Source organism: Necator americanus, chromosome I (genome assembly GCF_031761385.1).
Source record: "Necator americanus strain Aroian chromosome I, whole genome shotgun sequence".
In the NCBI taxonomy this organism is placed as follows: Eukaryota; Metazoa; Nematoda; class Chromadorea; order Rhabditida; family Ancylostomatidae; genus Necator; species Necator americanus.
Window position 1 is genome coordinate 15738602 of NC_087371.1, and position 17609 is coordinate 15756210.

General features: G+C 42.0%; 4 protein-coding genes across 8 annotated transcripts; 2 read left to right on the forward strand and 2 right to left on the reverse strand.

The window, feature by feature from the left end:
- Positions 1 to 1713: 1713 nt before the first annotated feature.
- Positions 1714 to 2208, forward strand: RB195_005686 (uncharacterized protein; the record flags this gene model as incomplete). Of its 2 annotated transcripts, none has more annotated exons than XM_013444309.2 (3): positions 1714 to 1851; positions 1948 to 2049; positions 2110 to 2208. In XM_013444309.2, the coding sequence occupies 3 exons, from the start codon at positions 1714 to 1716 to the stop codon at positions 2206 to 2208; spliced, it is 339 nt and encodes a 112-aa protein (XP_013299763.2). The 2 variants fall into 2 exon arrangements, with proteins under 2 accessions (XP_013299763.2, XP_064035396.1); XM_064178339.1 differs by having other exon boundaries at positions 1831 to 1851.
- Positions 2209 to 2992: 784 nt separating this feature from the next.
- Positions 2993 to 17583, forward strand: RB195_005687 (uncharacterized protein; the record flags this gene model as incomplete). 3 transcript variants are annotated; one of them, XM_064178341.1, is made up of 8 exons in its annotated part: positions 2993 to 3027; positions 3608 to 3752; positions 6802 to 6822; positions 8469 to 8582; positions 8978 to 9055; positions 9505 to 9583; positions 17308 to 17415; positions 17531 to 17583. In XM_064178341.1, the coding sequence occupies 8 exons, from the start codon at positions 2993 to 2995 to the stop codon at positions 17581 to 17583; spliced, it is 633 nt and encodes a 210-aa protein (XP_064035397.1). The 3 variants fall into 3 exon arrangements, with proteins under 3 accessions (XP_064035397.1, XP_064035398.1, XP_064035402.1); XM_064178340.1 differs by lacking the exons at positions 17308 to 17415; positions 17531 to 17583 and adding an exon at positions 9681 to 9745; XM_064178342.1 differs by lacking the exons at positions 2993 to 3027; positions 3608 to 3752; positions 6802 to 6822; ... (1 more) ...; positions 8978 to 9055; positions 9505 to 9583 and having other exon boundaries at positions 17259 to 17415.
- RB195_005688 (uncharacterized protein) lies at positions 12308 to 12811 on the reverse strand (the record flags this gene model as incomplete). The annotated part of the gene is made up of 1 exon (XM_064178343.1): positions 12308 to 12811. The coding sequence occupies one exon, from the start codon at positions 12809 to 12811 to the stop codon at positions 12308 to 12310; it is 504 nt and encodes a 167-aa protein (XP_064035399.1).
- Positions 14586 to 15449, reverse strand: RB195_005689 (uncharacterized protein; the record flags this gene model as incomplete). Of its 2 annotated transcripts, XM_064178345.1 has the most annotated exons (4): positions 14586 to 14777; positions 15046 to 15159; positions 15211 to 15324; positions 15384 to 15449. In XM_064178345.1, the coding sequence occupies 4 exons, from the start codon at positions 15447 to 15449 to the stop codon at positions 14586 to 14588; spliced, it is 486 nt and encodes a 161-aa protein (XP_064035400.1). The 2 variants fall into 2 exon arrangements, with proteins under 2 accessions (XP_064035400.1, XP_064035401.1); XM_064178344.1 differs by lacking the exons at positions 14586 to 14777; positions 15046 to 15159 and having other exon boundaries at positions 15175 to 15324.
- Positions 17584 to 17609: the final 26 nt, after the last annotated feature.

Below are 17609 nucleotides of genomic sequence, written 5' to 3' on the forward strand. Positions count from 1 at the left end.
TCTTGTGAATCATTGCACAATACTGAGCCTGTATCACTCCTTTCGGTGCGTCACTTAGACGGAATTTGTAAAATTAATAAGAATTTTATTCTATTGGAGCATTTCAAGAAATTGCCGTTCATGAAGAGCCCATCAACGTTGGTCCCTGTATAAACCGCAGTCAGGGACTATCTTGGCCCCTTCGTAGCCCATCTTCGAGCAAACGATTCGACGCTATCATTTGCATCACATGGTTTCTGATTCTTGATGCGATTTGCGTTCATTGTGAAAGTCGTGCTCGTTTCAGTTTGTCTTAGTCTATAAACGGTCACATCGGTAATCTACACGATAACTTTGGGGCACCTCGCTTCCTATTTCCAACGATTGGAATCGTAATCTCCTGGTCAAAAATTGGCACTGCTTTCGGAGTATGAATGCATACCTCTACGGAAACGCTTCGCTTTCGTAAGGTCTACTTGTCATATTACGTTGTAATGTGAGTGATGTGATCTCATATTCTATTCCTACGATTTTTTTCCGGCGGGGAGGGCATTTAAGAGGACCTTCTGGTGAGAGAACATGACCCAGCTGCACAGGTTTTGCAGTATGCTACAAGAAATTCGGATCTACTCGGATGAAGAGGTGTTTGTTAGAAAGAGAAATAAATAATGAAAAAAGAATTGATTAAATCTCTAAATACTGCGCACCTTTTCCCACTGACATAGTATATTGAACACGCAAGGTGTGTGGGAGGTGTTTTCTTTTGAAAATGTTGATCGAATTCGATAACTTTCCAATTCTTCATAAAATAAATGCAGTGATCACATTACGTACTCTATTCTGCATGCGTTCATCACGGGTTCGGTGCGATTATCACAATGTGTGTTATGCAAAACTCTTTGATTCGAACTCGTTTGTAATTTTTTGTCTCAAAAATCCGAATTGGATCAGCAAAAGAATCATCTTACGCCTTGGAACTATCTCCCGTCTCTGTTGCGGATTTAATTGGTGCAGGACAAACGGTATAAAGTGTGCGCGTTTTAGCAGCGAAAGTTTGATATTTTTCTTCGCGTACCAGTCGACCAGGTGGACTGACTATAACTCCGTACGAAAAAAATTTTATAATTTTATATATATATATATATATATATATATATATATATATATATATATATATATATATATGACCGTAGCTAAAATAACTCCAGCATCAACTTCTTGTGCGCGGACAACATCAGGAACAAACATATCATGTATGTTTACGAAATTTAGACTGAGTTTTCTGCCTCGGAATGAAGTTGCTGTTTTCGTTGTGATATCAATTGATATCCTCAATATGTTGCAAAGAAGAACATATAAAAACATGCCTCCTGACATGAAGTTTTATTTTTGAGCTGTACCTCTGGAGTACAGTTGTTAAGGCTTACAAAAAGTGTTCATTTGAAATCGGTGGGTTCAGCGGAGCTCAGTGGAGCTCACAGATCCCTTCAGTCCATTTCTTTGGCTCAGCTGTAGGCGGATCAGTTGAGGCGAGCATAAAGCATCGTGATGTTGACGACTCCTAAATCTGTTCTTCACCGCGATGTGCTGGTGATTTAGTGCGCGTCTGAAGGCACAATTCTCTGCGCCATCGAGAAGCGGCAAAAATTTCCGCTCATGTAAGCTGGTTCCATCGAAACGGACTAATTTTCTCTTCGAACGATTTTTCAAAAATACCGGCTATTTTTTAGAAACATGAAGAATCTCCTCCTGTTCTTGTTCATAGTGACGGGAGTCAGCTGCAAAAAGTATAGTGAAAATGTATGTGTTACGTGCATTGGTCTCGTACATACGATCGATGAGGCGGTTCGCATGAATTACGACCCCAGAGAAGTGAGTTCATATTGTAGTGCGATGCAGACAAAAAGAGAACTCAGGCCGCCAAGCTTACATCGTTCACATTAAAATCCTCAAGTTTTTCTTTTTAAGGAAGGACAGAAATTCTGCGATGACGTGTCGAAGAAAAGACTGCAGGATGCTTGCAACGATATGCTCAATAAACATTTCGATAGATTCATGAAAGAAGTAGAGGTGTGATCCACTTTTAACGAATTTGTAATACCGTAGTAACGGATCAGCTTCTATTTTCAGAATCCGATTCACGATACTTCGCGGAAGATTTGCTTCAAAGTCGACATATGCATCCGTGTGCCTAAAAAATTACCCGATTTCCCGTTGGATCACTTCTGATTGTTTCAACCAATAATAAATAGCTGCATTCTTTTTTCTAGTTGTGGAACCACTTTATGGTTCAGAGTGGGTGGTTGAGGATCGCCAAAGTACAGTGTACCATGAACCGCTAAAAATTTCCTTCTTGCGGTCAAATCATCTCATCTGATGAGCGTCTGCGGCGGAACCTACCTCCACTGCAGTAGTGTTCTCCGCTGCCAGAACGTGAGAGATTCATACAACTCTCTTTGACGATTTGAACGACCAACTCACTTTAGCTCAGTTGAAACCAGAAAAAACTAGCAGGTATTCCCCTGTGATGACATGGAGCTATTAGCTCAGAAGCAACCGCGAATACATGTGAATACGCATGTGACGGCGAGTGATCAGTTTGTCAAAATGTTTTACAATGCTGATAGAAGTGCTGCTGTTTTTCGTGTTCGCGTGTTTGAGTCAGACAAATCTACCGTAGGCTGACTCAAACAGATAGCTGACCGCCGAGACGCCCCTAATTTCACTTTCATCTTTCAAGCTCGTTTGTCGTACTGCTGCTCTACTTTTGCATTCCTCATTTGAAAATATAACAATATTATTAGCTTACAGTTGCTTACCCGAACCGAGAAGTCAGTCGTTTTCTGGAAACGATTCCTGTCAGCTGAGTTTTGATTTTCAAGGAAACAAGAAGCACTGACTTTACAAGTTTGAGGTCAGCTACGTTTAGTCAGACACGTGGGTCTACCTTGCTAGTGGCGGATCACCCTTCCCATCAAGTAGCGGTTCATTTTTGAACTACCTGCTGCCCGCGATGTCCAGATACTTCGATTATTCTTACTACAAGTCGTGAGTGTCAGTTATTTTTCTGCGAATAAGTACCCGAATCAAGATCAAAGAGCTTATTTAATTTGAAGTTCTGATCGCTACAGTTCTCTAGAAGAGGAATTTTCAAGGATCAAGTATTTGCCTTCACCAATATTGTGAGAGATGGTGGAATAATGAAGATACAGAAGCATGTCTGCTGTACTTCTCTTTCTTGGATTCTTTCGATGCCAACACCGATAATCAACTTTACCTCATTCATTGATCGCTGTCAACCTTCTAAACACATAATTACCATCACCATTATCATCATTGTCTTTATAATTATTGATCGTCTGGATGATCCAAGTAGAGCTGTATCATTGATCACACCAAAATTGCTAGTAAAAATGATGTGAACTTATAAATCGAAGCCAACTAACCCTTAGGTAGAATATTTGGATTCTGGATGGTAAACTACTCGATTCAAGGGGACATGTTCACAGCAAGTCGTCCAATCTTGTATGACTTCGCTGCAAACTTGAAGTAAATGAAACGGTGTTCAAAAAAAGACGATTTGCTTCCGTTCCTCTCACAAAAGGTCATAATCTAAGCGATTTTCAAGACATATCGGTCAAACATACTACGTCAATGATTCCTTACCTACACCTCATCAACAACTGACCTCTCGACCACTAGAAGATCCTGATGAAGAACTAGATGGACGTATTGATGAGCCAATGAATACACGGTTGAAGGCTGGCACAGACGTAAGCGAATAGATCTGTATTTCTATAATATGTAAAAAAAAATGTGCGTTAGATTGGGCCAAAATGAAACCTGTATGCAAAAAAGTCAATGTCCCACTGTTCTCAGTTTTCCAATGGCACAGAGTAGCTCGCGCTCCGACTTTGGTGAGGAACTCACAGAACGGCGCTACGATATATATATATATATATATATATATGCTAACAGAGGCCTGGAAGAACTGTGGAGTCGAACAGACAGGGCGATCCGTTATCCGGCGAAACGAAGGAGACCCTGGTCCGTCAATTGGTCCCTTGCTTTCTTGACGGGCGCGAATGCTGCCGACGCACCTCTCACCCTTCGACTCAATTCTTCCTTTAAGCCTATTCTCTTCACTGCTCCGTTTAATTCTTTGAGCATCGCCTCTGTTTTCTTGGTACTTCTCGAAAAGAGAGCGGTGTTGTCCACAAAAGAAGGTTTAAGGGGAACACTACATCAACACGTATGCCACTTTCTTTCGAAACAAGCATTTTAATCATTGTTGTAATGCAGCCGTGAACAGCTTCAGCGGCATAGTATCGCCTTGTGGTAGCCCTTTCCAATTGATGTGGGCAGCGGGCGGTGGGAAAGCCGTATCTTAAAGGTATCAGTTGGTTAATGTCTTCACATACGACGTGTTCGCACCTGGCCAGCGCTGACAGTATTGCATTTCTTTCTTCGCAGTCGAATGTTTTGTCATAGTTGACGATGATCAGGACTTAGGACATATATTTCTGGCAAATCTGTGCGATTCTCGACACGATCTAGTCCATGCAGCTGAACCTCTGACGGAATTCAGCTTGTTCTTAAGATTGAGCTTCGTCCAGCCTCTTAGGCTGCCCGCAGAGTTCACAGCCGCGCGGGCGGCCGAGATATGCGCATGAGGATGATCCTGGTGAACACTTCGTATGCGACGCTCAGCAAGCATATCGGACGGTAGTTTCGAAGGTCCTCGCGGTCAACTTTCGCCTGGATAAAAATGGTTCGCGAGGTCCTCTACTGGTCTAAAATCCTTTCTTTCTAAAGATAGAACATGTGCGCCGCTAAAATTACATAATGTGGATGCCCATCAGCCCATCCGCTTCATGTCATTCTAGCCAAAGGAAAGCCTGCAGTAATAAAATTAGGTCAGGGATTGTGGCAGGTTTCATTCTCTTGACCGCGACCCGCATTTCCGAAAGGAGAATCCACTGTTGAAATTTCACCCCTGATTATGATCGGGGTTAACACAGGAGTCGACGATCAGAAAAAGTTAGAGTAGAACCTCCTCGAGATGATTTCCATCTCACGACAGAAAGAGGTACCAATCCTGTCTTCGTTTAGCAAGCCCTCTGTTTGCATTTTGTCACTAAGTCGTATTTTCGCGCGATGGAGACAGTGATCAGAATAGTGCATAAAGAGGCACTCTGAGGCACCCAAATTGAACTGGAGTGACCATTTGAACAGAATTGTGGCGGGAACGTCGACTGTGCCAGCGCTGCACCTGCACTCAGAGCGCGAAAAAGGTCATAGAGCACAATTGAGTAGCTGAGTCAGTCGGGGCCCTCAGACCTAAGCAACAGTCTTAGAGGATCCACGACATGTAGGTTGAAGCTACTGAGCAAAAAGGAGGACAAAGCTGGAACTACTACTGTTTTAACTTTACCAAATCTTCTAAACAAGGGAAAAAATATAGCTGTGGGGGCCACTCAGTGGTGCCCTTTCTTCTGGACGATCTTACTTTTTTCTCTTAGTAACTTTAGCTTATATGTCATAGATCCTCTAAGACTAATGCTTAGGTCTTAGGGGGGGGGGCTTTATGAAATCTGTTCATGTTCGTCTGCTTCTCTGCGACTATAACAGAACTTCCGCAGTTGGGGCAAAGTTGCTCCTTCCACAGCAATCCACGATCAGCGAGCCATTCGCCGAATTCCTCCTTCGACTTCGATGCAAGCTCCGGCCAAGTGGTAATCAGTAATCTGAGTGAAGTCACGAAGATTCAGCAAGTTAGAGATACCCATTAAGCAAATGGAATGATTTAACGACGAGAACGGTTAACGTGTTCTATGGACGTATTTGCGCCTGTTGTGCTCCATTGCCTTTTCCGCGCTCTGAGTGCAGGTACAGTACAAGCACAGTCTCAGAATTCTCATATCCACCTTCTCATACAACGAATCCAATTTGGATTCAGCCGCTGATTTTAGTGAGTAGCTCTTGATGATGCTTCGGAATCTTTGGGGCAAAGGCAGAGGTAAAGAAAGGCCAGACGAGGTAGTAAGATCACGTGACTAGATGGACGATAGATGGGTTGGCGATAAAACCAAGACCACCCACATTCAGCGACGGAAACTTTTCTCCGCGAATGATGAGAGTACAGTCATTCATCTGTCGATCCTTTTGTTCGGGTTCTCCTGGAGAGCAATCATATGGAATTTAATACGTACTGCAGCTTCGAGAAGTTCATGTAGGTCAGCGTGTATGGATGCTGTTTTCACATTCTAAGAACAAAGTATGAGAGGCACGACCATCACCATGACTCATGGCCAGTCGACATGTGTCTCCTTGGTCCTGAATCCTAAAGAATAATGAAGACGCCCTGAGCAATGCAGAATTTTATCGCCTCCCACCGTTCGCCATACCTCCTTACGTCTGAGACGGCAAGGCACAGTGTGCCGAGTATTTTAAGCAGCGTACACGCTGTAGCGGCAATTAGACTTCTCCCCGTAACAAGCAGCCATTGGCGAGCTCAGCTTTCTCCATAAGTCAACCTATATGGATCATGGAGCCACATTGCGACATTCTGCAATACGGTGGTGAATGTTAGCAGTGGTTTACTCTTAGTTGGACTTAGGTATGTCGGAGGTATGAATGTCGAACTATCGAACTTTCTCTCAGCTCGAGACACCCTGCACGTACCTCCGCTGTACCTCGCAGCTCGACGTCTGCAGGCATATTCACTTCTCCATCATGAGGCGGTAAACAGTTGAGGAGGATCTTGAAGTAGAGTGCCTTAGATGAAATTTTCATCCACGGAAAAGCTATTTTTCTTTTCAGGACGAACCGTGCTGCATCAGGGTATGTATCATTTTTTCTTACGTAACTATTTATTTCATTCTTATTCCATTGAAGCCGAATTGAAATCCGTTATAAAACTTATTTTGACGCTATCTATTGATCTATTTTTCTTTTTTTAAATCTAAATGTACCTATGGTTAGTGACCTCTGGTATTATCGAAAACAGGGAGAAGGAATGAACTGAGTGTTCCCATAGACCAACGAATTACAGCGACATAGGATTGTTTGCGGAGAGGTCCCCGAGGCGCTGTCGTTTTCAGTCGAGTCCAAAGGATTGCAGAAATCTTCAATCCCCATTCTTTGAAGGAACAGGTTGACATAATTGTGCAATGCACCACTCATTATTATCGGCCTTCGACTCCACATAGTTTGTGTTTCATGGTTTGCCTCCAGAAAATAGGGATCGAAGATTTTTTTGTTCAGTTCTGGTTGCAGTATGTTTGCGTTTTGTTGTCTCTTCCCTTCCTTTCCCAGTCACCTTATTTCCTCCGGTGAACAGTAACAGGTACATAATAGAAATTCTAAGTCTCGTGAAACTACCTAGATTGCCTTATTTAGTCTTCGGATCCGTCTCTGCGTTTCCGTAGATAAAGGCTGCAGGTCATATCTAATTCGCTTGTTCTTGGAAGCATAAATACGATGAAACTTCGGTTTTTTTTTAAACTGCGCTATCCGGCATTACTTGGTTGATTTGGAGCCGCGGAATTGGTGCAATAGTACCTCGTCGTGGGATCTAGCTGTTAGTTGGGCAACCATTTTCAATGCTAGGGCGAATGGATATATATTTCTGCACCATGCGCGTTTGTCCCCAAATCTTATTGTTAGTTATGTATCCAATACTGATAGTGTAGTTGAGAGGGGTAGGGGGCATCCCACATTGCTCCAATTGAACTGTACCCGATGTGCACATGGGGTGCAAGAAATCGTTCCTGAAGCATCAAAGTCGTTCTTAACTGTTAAACGTGGATTGCGAAAAAGCCATTAGGTGCGGAGTTTCTCAGGAAATTTTCGATTTTGTTGAAAGTGCTACATGAGTGGACTTAACTATTCACCTCCAGTAAGCCTGTTTGGAGAGTTTTTTAAAGTTAAAACAGCTTGGTAGCTTCAGCTCTACCTTTTTCCTTTTTGTAGCTTTACCCTTCATCTCATGGGTCTTCGAAGACTAATGCCCAGGTTTCAGGACACCGACTAATTCAGCTATTCGCTTCCATTCCAGTGATGATCTGTCGATTGTTCGACTATTGTCTTCTCAAGTGTTTCTCAAACGAGAAATCCTTTTGTCACTTAAGCAGTTTTTGTGAACGCTTTGCGCTCAGAAGTACAGTTCAAATAGGGCAGTGCTGAGTGACCTCCCCCTCTCCCAAACTACACTTTACTCTCAGATCCAAGAACATTTGGGAATCAGACGGGTTCATCTAGCGGGAGAAACGATATCGGATGGAGCCCTAGAAGATAAACTACCGCAAGTTTCATTCTCAATGCGGGCGCAAAAACTAGATGAATGCAGTCAACACAGTACAGAAGTACCAATTCTTGTTAAGGAATGTCTATTTTACTCTTAAGTTATTGTATTATAGTTGTACAACCAGCTATTTTCATGCTAGGTAATATTATGCTATTGGCTTCTGTTATAGCAGGTTTTTTAGTATACGCTGCTAACATTTTTCACTGCTGTTGCTTTGATTGCTGCTTACCTGTTTTGGATGGCGAGAAAATTCGAATTTAAATTCGAATTCTTTGATGCCATGGTGCTCGCAGTTGTGAGTCTTTTAGATTTTCTCGTTTTTTGCAGGCGAGATAGAAAGAGCTGAATGGAAGACTTTTTAAGAAGCCTCATGGAATGTCAATGTTTTGCTGGGGTGTTTGCCCCACAACAGAAACTTTCCGTTTATTGCTCAATGTTTTGTCTCACCTGGTTCTTCCACTTTGTGCGGATTTATAAGGACTAGAAAAGAAAAGGGTGCCAGCTAGTACTTTTCCTCTCCCGGACGACTGGTGTCCACAATAATTCATGCAGCTTCGTATAAACTAAGTTTCATCAGGATTATATGGCGCACAATCGAGTGATCCAAGCTGTCGTCCAGGCAGACATAAGTACAGCCGGTGTCTGTGGTTTAAAGTAGAATATCTGCTTCATTTATCCGTTTCCTCTTAGGTTATCGTTGCTGTCATTGGCGCTGTAGGAACCCTGTACAGAAATGCATTTTTATTGGGATTTATTGCCCTTATACTGGTACGCTTTATTTCATCTCTACAGCAATTTTTAAAATCACTCTATGGATCTTATTCTAGTCTTAGATAGTATTTTATACCAGTTTTATGCAATAATCAACATCCACTTTACACCGTCATCTACTTTCTGGCAGGTGACTGAGCATCAGAATCAACTCTATCCCATATTTCTTCGCTATATACATATTTGCTTCTTTTTTAAATTCTGAGCATTACTTGAAGGAGGCTACACAATTTCATCGAATAATTGATGGCACATCACTGCTTGGTTTTGCTGTTTGATGTTTTATGGATAATGAGATTCTTTTTTCAGACCTTTTACATAATTTAATAGTCTATTTACGTCTATTTTTTATGTTTATTTTTTATTTACGTCTATTTTCACATCTTTTTTCCTCTTGACTTTTGACCTCTAAAGAATATAGCAGTTTTCTCAACCTCTTTATGCAGATTTGCGTTGGAATTTTCTTCATTTTCTTCATGCTGGTCGCCTCTTATTGCTTCTTATTTGATGAAGAAAAATTCCGCAGTAAGCAAAATTCTCACGTTTCTTTTTTCTTACATTCATTTCTTCTTTTTCACTCATCCTCAGAAAATAGTGTGTGACCTACGACCGATCAATTCAGGAATTGTAGTCCAAAAATGGGCTAAGCAGCCGAAATCGCAATCGGCAATCGATAAGTGCGTGTGAGCGGATCAGCTGATAATGGCTTTCCCGTCCTACTACACATGTTTTCACTTTACAAGACTTATTTGCAGAAAGACCAAATCTATGCAGAGCTATTCTCATCAAAAAATCATGTTATATAAAAACGGACTTAGTGTGTGTGTGTGGTGTGTATGTGGTGTGTGTGTGGTGTGCGTGTGGTGTGCGTGGTGTGTGTTTGTGGTGTGTGGAACGAAGTTCCAAAAAGGAGCTGCGACGGACCCAACGGCGTCGAACTGTTGTGCCGTGGTGCAGTGGCATCGCGCAGTACTTTTGTGTGCATCTTGCGAAAGTTCAATGAGACGTTGGCCCATTTTGCGTTTCACCTTTACGACTACCCCACACATGTATTTCCTTGCACGTTTGTTTCATATTGCTAACACTCTTTTTTCAGAAAGTGGAAACGCCCATGCAAACGGCTGCTTAAATAGTAGCCAACAGTTTACATGGTATAGCGTAGAGCGTTATCTTTATCAGCACGATGATACCGTCCACGTCATTTTACTTTAAAACATCATTCTGTGAAAACTGCTGAGGGAAAATAGGACGAAAACCCATACTTTGAATAATACTTTCAATTCTTATCCATATTATATTGGAACTGAAGGAGTGTTCGAAGCTAAAGTTTAAATATTCTCTAAATATAGAACTGACGCGTTAAGAGAGAATAAAAGATGAAGTCTTTCGCCGAGATTTTGAAAAAAGAGAAGAAGGCGTTGTTAGGAAAACACGTTCCTGATTTTACAGAAAATGCCACTACTATTAATTTTCATTGACCAGTAAAGGCGAGGGAAGCGCCACAGAAAGTATGAAGTCCAGCTTTAACCGGGCGTTCAGACTGGTATAATATAATTACAAGGCCTTGGTTTTTAGAGTGAGAAATACTTCTCATATGTAGCAATTTTACCGCGTACAGGTGAACTGGCACCAACCAAAATGTAATTTTTGTATATACAGAGGCTTTCCAATTAATCCAAAATTGGATCCAGTATCCAATTAATCCTTCCCGCGTAGTTGTGCGCAGTTTTGAATTTGCTGGAGTGATTTTCAGATGTTCGCAGAAAAACATTCAGAAATATAAGGATTTAATTGAAGAAAAACACTGCATGTTAATAAAGAGGAAGTAACATCGTATGAAGGCAAGCAAATTACTTTAAAAAAATAGATTATTTAAAATGTCTACTGAAAGAATTATGAATAACAACTTTGCAAAGATGTGTGGATAATGTAAGGGGTGTGGGGATCGAATCCTGAAAGGAAGGTGCAGGTCGTATAAGCTGCGACTATTATGTAAGGGAAGAGAGATGGGATATTTATTTTATTTATTTATTTATCTATTTATTACTGTATCCCTCTGAACAAACTCAAATGAAAAATTGTGCAAAGATATGCGGATATTATCAGTATTTCTACAACGCGGATAAATTTTTGTAGGTTCTCTATATTTGCATATTTGTGTATTTATTTTTACTCGAAAGAATGCATAACTAATCTCAAGGGAGATGATTCAGTCGAAAAAATGGAATACCCTCTCCAATCTCTCCAAGAACGAATTTCAAGCAAAATCCTACTTTAGATCACACCCACCAAAGGCAGCACTCGCTACGAAAAATGATTTTCTGATTGATACGCAGTTGCATTCTTATATTAACTGGGTTTAAAAACGCAAAAAAAGTCAAGGGAAATCTTGTTACTAATTTTCTTCCAAAATCTAGTTCATTTGCACTCGTTGGCTGCGCTCGTTGGCTACTTCACGGTATAGACTGCCTGCCTCTAAACAGCACGCCAGTTCTGGTTTTCCTGGAGCCAATAGCTGTCACTTTCTCGTCCCTTTATTGGAAAGTAAGTAAGTTTTCCTTCGTTTTCTCTTTTGGGTTAATTGGAAATCCCCTTGTATATACAAAAATTACATTTTGGTTGCTGCCAGTTCACCTATACGCGGTAAAATTGCTACATATGAGAAGTATTTCTTACTCTAAAAACCAAGGCCTTGTAATTATATTATACCAGTCTGAACGCCCGGTTAAAGCTGGACTTCATACTTTCTGTGGCGCTTCCCTCGCCTTTACTGGTCAATGAAAATTAATAGTAGTGGCATTTTCTGTAAAATCAGGAACGTGTTTTCCTAACAACGCCTTCTTCTCTTTTTTCAAAATCTCGGCGAAAGACTTCATCTTTTATTCTCTCTTAACGCGTCAGTTCTATATTTAGAGAATATTTAAACTTTAGCTTCGAACACTCCTTCAGTTCCAATATAATATGGATAAGAATTGAAAGTATTATTCAAAGTATGGGTTTTCGTCCTATTTTCCCTCAGCAGTTTTCACAGAATGATGTTTTAAAGTAAAATGACGTGGACGGTATCATCGTGCTGATAAAGATAACGCTCTACGCTATACCATGTAAACTGTTGGCTACTATTTAAGCAGCCGTTTGCATGGGCGTTTCCACTTTCTGAAAAAAGAGTGTTAGCAATATGAAACAAACGTGCAAGGAAATACATGTGTGGGGTAGTCGTAAAGGTGAAACGCAAAATGGGCCAACGTCTCATTGAACTTTCGCAAGATGCACACAAAAGTACTGCGCGATGCCACTGCACCACGGCACAACAGTTCGACGCCGTTGGGTCCGTCGCAGCTCCTTTTTGGAACTTCGTTTCACACACCACACACACACATATACCACACCCATCACATACACCACACACAGCCCAGATAACAGAACTCGTCGACGAGCTCGATCGGCACTACGTCCACCCAGAATTCCGTTCGACATCTTCTTGCATTTATCAGGGCGTAGTTCACAGGTTACAGCCAGTTTCGATGCAAGGTTGACAACATGTTGAAGTTTCGTGCTGCTTTTCGCGAAAATAACAACATCGTCGGCGACTCGAGATCGGTCAAGAAGCAGACTGATGATGATGCATTGATTCATGCCATCAACTAGACGAACGAACTTTCCATGATACTCCATCAGCGCGAAGCAGGTTAAGAAGACGACTCTAAGTGGTGAGTCGAAAACGGCTTCGAAGCCCAGAGAGGCTAATTGCATCGACTTTGAACACCGCTGCCAGATTTCGATCACTCTCCTGGCGATGAAAATCTAGTCAATGATGAATCGGCTAGGACTAAAGCCGTCTTGCTCATCGCGTGCTGTTTCTTCGCGATGTTCAATTAATCAGTCCGGGATAATCCGTTTCAAAACATTGTACATAACACGCAGCAAGGATTCTTTGATAGTTCCTGAGGTCCATGACGGGTTACTTCTTGTAGAGGGTAATTATGATAGCGCGTCTCCACAAGACAGTATCCTATTGTCGATTCATATTGAACGGGTGATTTTTGTCATCTCACGAATCCCAGGCGGAATAAGATATTTCAGGATTTCTGCGTTAATTCTGTCTCCAAATTTCAAATTTTTTGTCTTTAAATGCAGACCCGAACCTCAAGCTCAGTCGATAGTTCCTCGTTAAACGCACATATCCGGTCTATGAACGTGCTCGAGTTCAGGCGCTTGCCGATTCACCGTCTTGAAGTGATCGCTCCAGTTTGGTAGTTTTGCATCACCTTGGCCATCACTTCATCGGCAGTGTCGAGGATCGGAGAATACCTTTTCATCTTGCAGCTATACTGTTTCAGCCATAGAATAGAAAGCATAGTTTTTCATGTCTCCGCACGCCTTTTCATACCTTTTCGCTCTTGGTATCCATTCGTTTTGCAACGTCCTTATAAGACGCTCTTCTTGGCTGATATCACCGGACGGCACAGACAGAGTTATATGTGGATTTTGTTTCCGCATGTGCAAAGGCAAATTTCTTCCACAACATTAGAGCCGTGAGCTTTCTCCTGCAACGTTCTGGATGCACTTTATGAAAGAATTCGCATCGCAAAGCATTCTTCCTGGCCTGTACCCCAACAAGAGTAGAAACACCCTGACGGAATTTCGCTCTGCCTTCTTCGTCTTTAGTGACGATGTGACACAGTCGGTTAGAGGTTCGTTGTAGCCGCACCGTCGATGATTCGAAACCACCCTAGTGCAAACTAAGCCCTTCATTCCTCCGATGTCGATAGATTAGCACCAGACCTGTCTGGGAAAATAAGAACACTGACTTGATTACCGGTTGCCTCCCGCAAGTCATTTTGTAGGCCAATACGCGTTCCAGAGTCTCAACCATTACGAATTGCAATAAAACGCGTTGGCGCATCCCACTGTGTTTACCCTTTATCCCACTGTGTTTACCCACTGTTTACCCTTTATCCTTTTATTCTTCCCCTTTCAGACTTGCCATGTCGATTTTCGACCTTGAAGAGGAACTTCTCGGTTCCTTTCGTGGCACCGCACCTTTAAGCTGAGAAGCTGAGTAGGCGGTACGCACATAGTTATATGTGGATTTTGTTTCAGTATGTGCAATGGCAAATTTCTTGAATAGCATTAGAAGCGGGAGCGTTTCTCTCGCACCGTCCTGGATGCACTTTGTGAAAGAATCCGCATCGCAAGGCTCAGAGTCTAATGCGACGTCCCAAAAGCTTCAGGTTTTTAGATATCTGACTGAGGAATGTTTCTCGTCAGAACGTAGTCGCTGAAGCTTAAGAGTTCTCATCTTTCGCTTGCGCCGTTCATGAGGGGTCAAGAGGGTTAATCCTGGCCACGTAACCTGATGGTGTCGATTATTCCTCTTAAACGTGATAGCGATGACGGGGTCTGTCTGTTCATATAAGTCGACCAGACGGTTACCGTTATCCGACGTGCTCTCCGCTGGATAATACTATTTTCCTATAATATATAATTGCTGTTCAAGTCTTATCTTCGCATTTTTCGCATGAATTCAACGTAAAAGGTCCTTACTGTAGTCCTCGGGTTGTTGTGCTTTTTCCTCACGGATTATCGCGCAACCGCCTATCTTCTTTTCATCAGCATTGCCAGAGTAGATAGGGTAGTCTCTTATGCTGATGACAGGCCGATCTCTGATGCGTGTTTTCTGCTGAGCAAGAAATGGCACACAGAGGTACGTAAAAGCCTGGATAGGGTTTATTTGAGTTCACTCGACAGTGTTCAGCAGTTACAAAACGAATGAATGTTGCCAAGGATCCTATGCTCCTTTCAGGCAGTTGACCTTTCGGGTTATGGACCTTGGTGATTTGTTGGCAGCACCTTTTTGCAATTTATGGAAACCTTGCGCCATATAACTCTGCAAGTTATGTAGCGTCCGTACGTTCCCAATGCGTACACTCCAATGCCTGATTGCATTTAGAAAAAGTTCCACTTCGAGCAGGTAGCAAACAGACCTGCATAAGCGGCTCCACACAACACTGAATAGCTGGATCTACTACTTCTTTACTACTCGCTTCATTTATCGAAGAAAGAAGAGTTTCATGCACAAGAACAAGAGGGCAAGGTTTCTAAGGATACAAAGCTCACAAAAGACCAAAAATGTCAAAAAAAGAAGATACACAGAACCCGCACGTCTTTGGACAAAACTTCTTTATAAACTCCTGAGCTCTCTCCAAACGACATCGACGTTGCTTCTTCGCTAATTTGCAGTATTGAAGTCTGTCTCCGCATTTCTGGAAGTTGGTCTCTGAACTTCTTCGAATAATGCTAACAATTTCCACCAAATACAAACTTCAGCGAAACCCTCCTGAGTGAAGACGTTGAAAAGCAAAAGAATGAAAACTAGGTAGAAGAACATGTTGAGATAGTCGATAACCAAGTGTACACGTCTCTTCTTTTATACGCTTAGCTGCTATCGATTCCTCTAACATGGGGTTTTTTCGTTCTTAGTTGAACACTGATATAAATAATAGACACATTTTACAGATTCGCTAGGAAACGATTGCGATATGATTCTAAATTTATCGTGAATATCAAACAGCTTTTGAATTTATGTACCCCTGAATTGCGAAGCACAATCATGTAAGGCGGTCGAAGCGATAGTTTTCCAAAAACATGCTCGTTGAAATACTGGTACTTATCTGCAGGCGGTGCAAAGCATTCACGCATTATGCGGCAAAGCTGAACAATCTGATACACTCATAATTTGCTCGTGCGGATACCTAGGTAGGAGTAGCCGATCCTCTTTGAGTAGTGAGGAGTAGATAGAAATCAGCTGCATCGACAGTTCATCAAGGGCCTACTGTAATTCCAAAATTAAACCAAACGGCGATGTGATGAGAAGGATTAGATGTAGACTTCAGGCGATGATATCTTTTATGATCTGTCGAACAATCTGCTCAAGTAGAGTGACATCACCAATCGGCAGCGGAGAGTTCCTATGAGGTAGTAGTCTTCGAAGTCCAGAAATTAGTAGTTGCGTAGAAGAACGGGCAGTTGCGTGAGCAGCTGCGCTCGAAGCACTGCGGTGGCGCTAGCTACTGGGATCGAGTTGAGACCATTGCGAACTGCTGGGATGAGTGCTAGCAGAGGAGGTCCCTCCCTCGATGCTACCCGCTTCGCTCCTCCACACCGCTTCGAACGCAGCCGTTTACGCAAGTGCACTGTGCTTCATTCCGTTTTGACCCTACTGTCTCTGAAACTATCAAAAATAAAAAAAATATAAAATGGTGGGACCATAGGTTAACGTCAAGGATTTTGTACTGGGTTTTTCTAAAGAGCGAATTGTGTGGACACGACTGTTGTTTTCATTGGAAATCTTATAAATTTCAATTACTCTTGCAGGAGATCAAGAGATATGCTTTCTGATCAACACAATCAAAATGCCATATGATGTATGCCCATATCGAAGCAATTACTTGAAAAAGTTCTCTGGGGAACACTTGTTGGAGTAACTTTTCGCAATGGAGAAATTTATTTTAGTCAAGTGCTACGATTTATTCTCTAGGGAAGTTTGCTTGACCAACGCGCCGAAAAAACATCAGTGATCATTTTTGTGTGCGGGTCAGCAGAAATATGGAGAAGTACATCGCTAAAAAGTAAAATATATTTGAATAATAATCAAAGAAGAGGTTTTTTATGCACACCTGCGGAAAATAGTGATCACCTAATCGAAACAAGGTCGAATGTGGCTCGAAGTTGAAGAAACAGTTGCTCAAGCTGCGGAAAAAACCCAATACTTCTGAAATTCGGTTAATAAACGTTTTTTCCGACTGACATCAGATTACATTCGAAAAAAAAAACTTTATTCCTACTTAAAGGCAGCACTTGTCGCCAAAAATGTCTGATTCTATCCATGTAGCGTTGACCTCCTAGTGATGCGCCTGGATTTGGTACGAGAATGGAAGTGTGAAACTAGTATTAGCAACCGAGATCGCCGGCGATCGATATGAAGAGCTGATGACTGCTGCAGCACTCGTGCTCCACTCTCACTGCTGGCCCTGGGGCGGTATGACCGGCTGATCTGTGCATGTGAATAGGGTGGGCGAAAATGAACGAGACTTTGACAACGAGTTCCTCTAGTAACTGCGAATTGTGGCTGCTTCTACGGTTTAGTTTCATTTGAATGTGAGGAAATGCACATGAATATAAAAACACTTTTTTCGTCATGAGGACTATCCTTAGTTTACCTCGACAGGATGGCTCAAATATCTCAGATTTGATGCCGATCGCGAGTGATCTACTCGCTGAAAAGACAACTCCAACAACTGAACTATCCAAAGCTTACATGACAATGATGGCTTTTTGTTTTGTGCATGCGCTTGGTAGGTCTTTCTGATAGATTTTCTTTTCAGAAATATTTTATAAAATGTCGTATCAGCATTATTCTCGTCGTCATATTTGTGTTGTTTACGTTTCCTTGTTATTATTTTTTTGCAGCATTCATCATGATTGCGTTGCTGTCATGCAGATTACGGTCAAGTTACAAATGAGCAGAAAACAGCCAAGAAGGCGATCA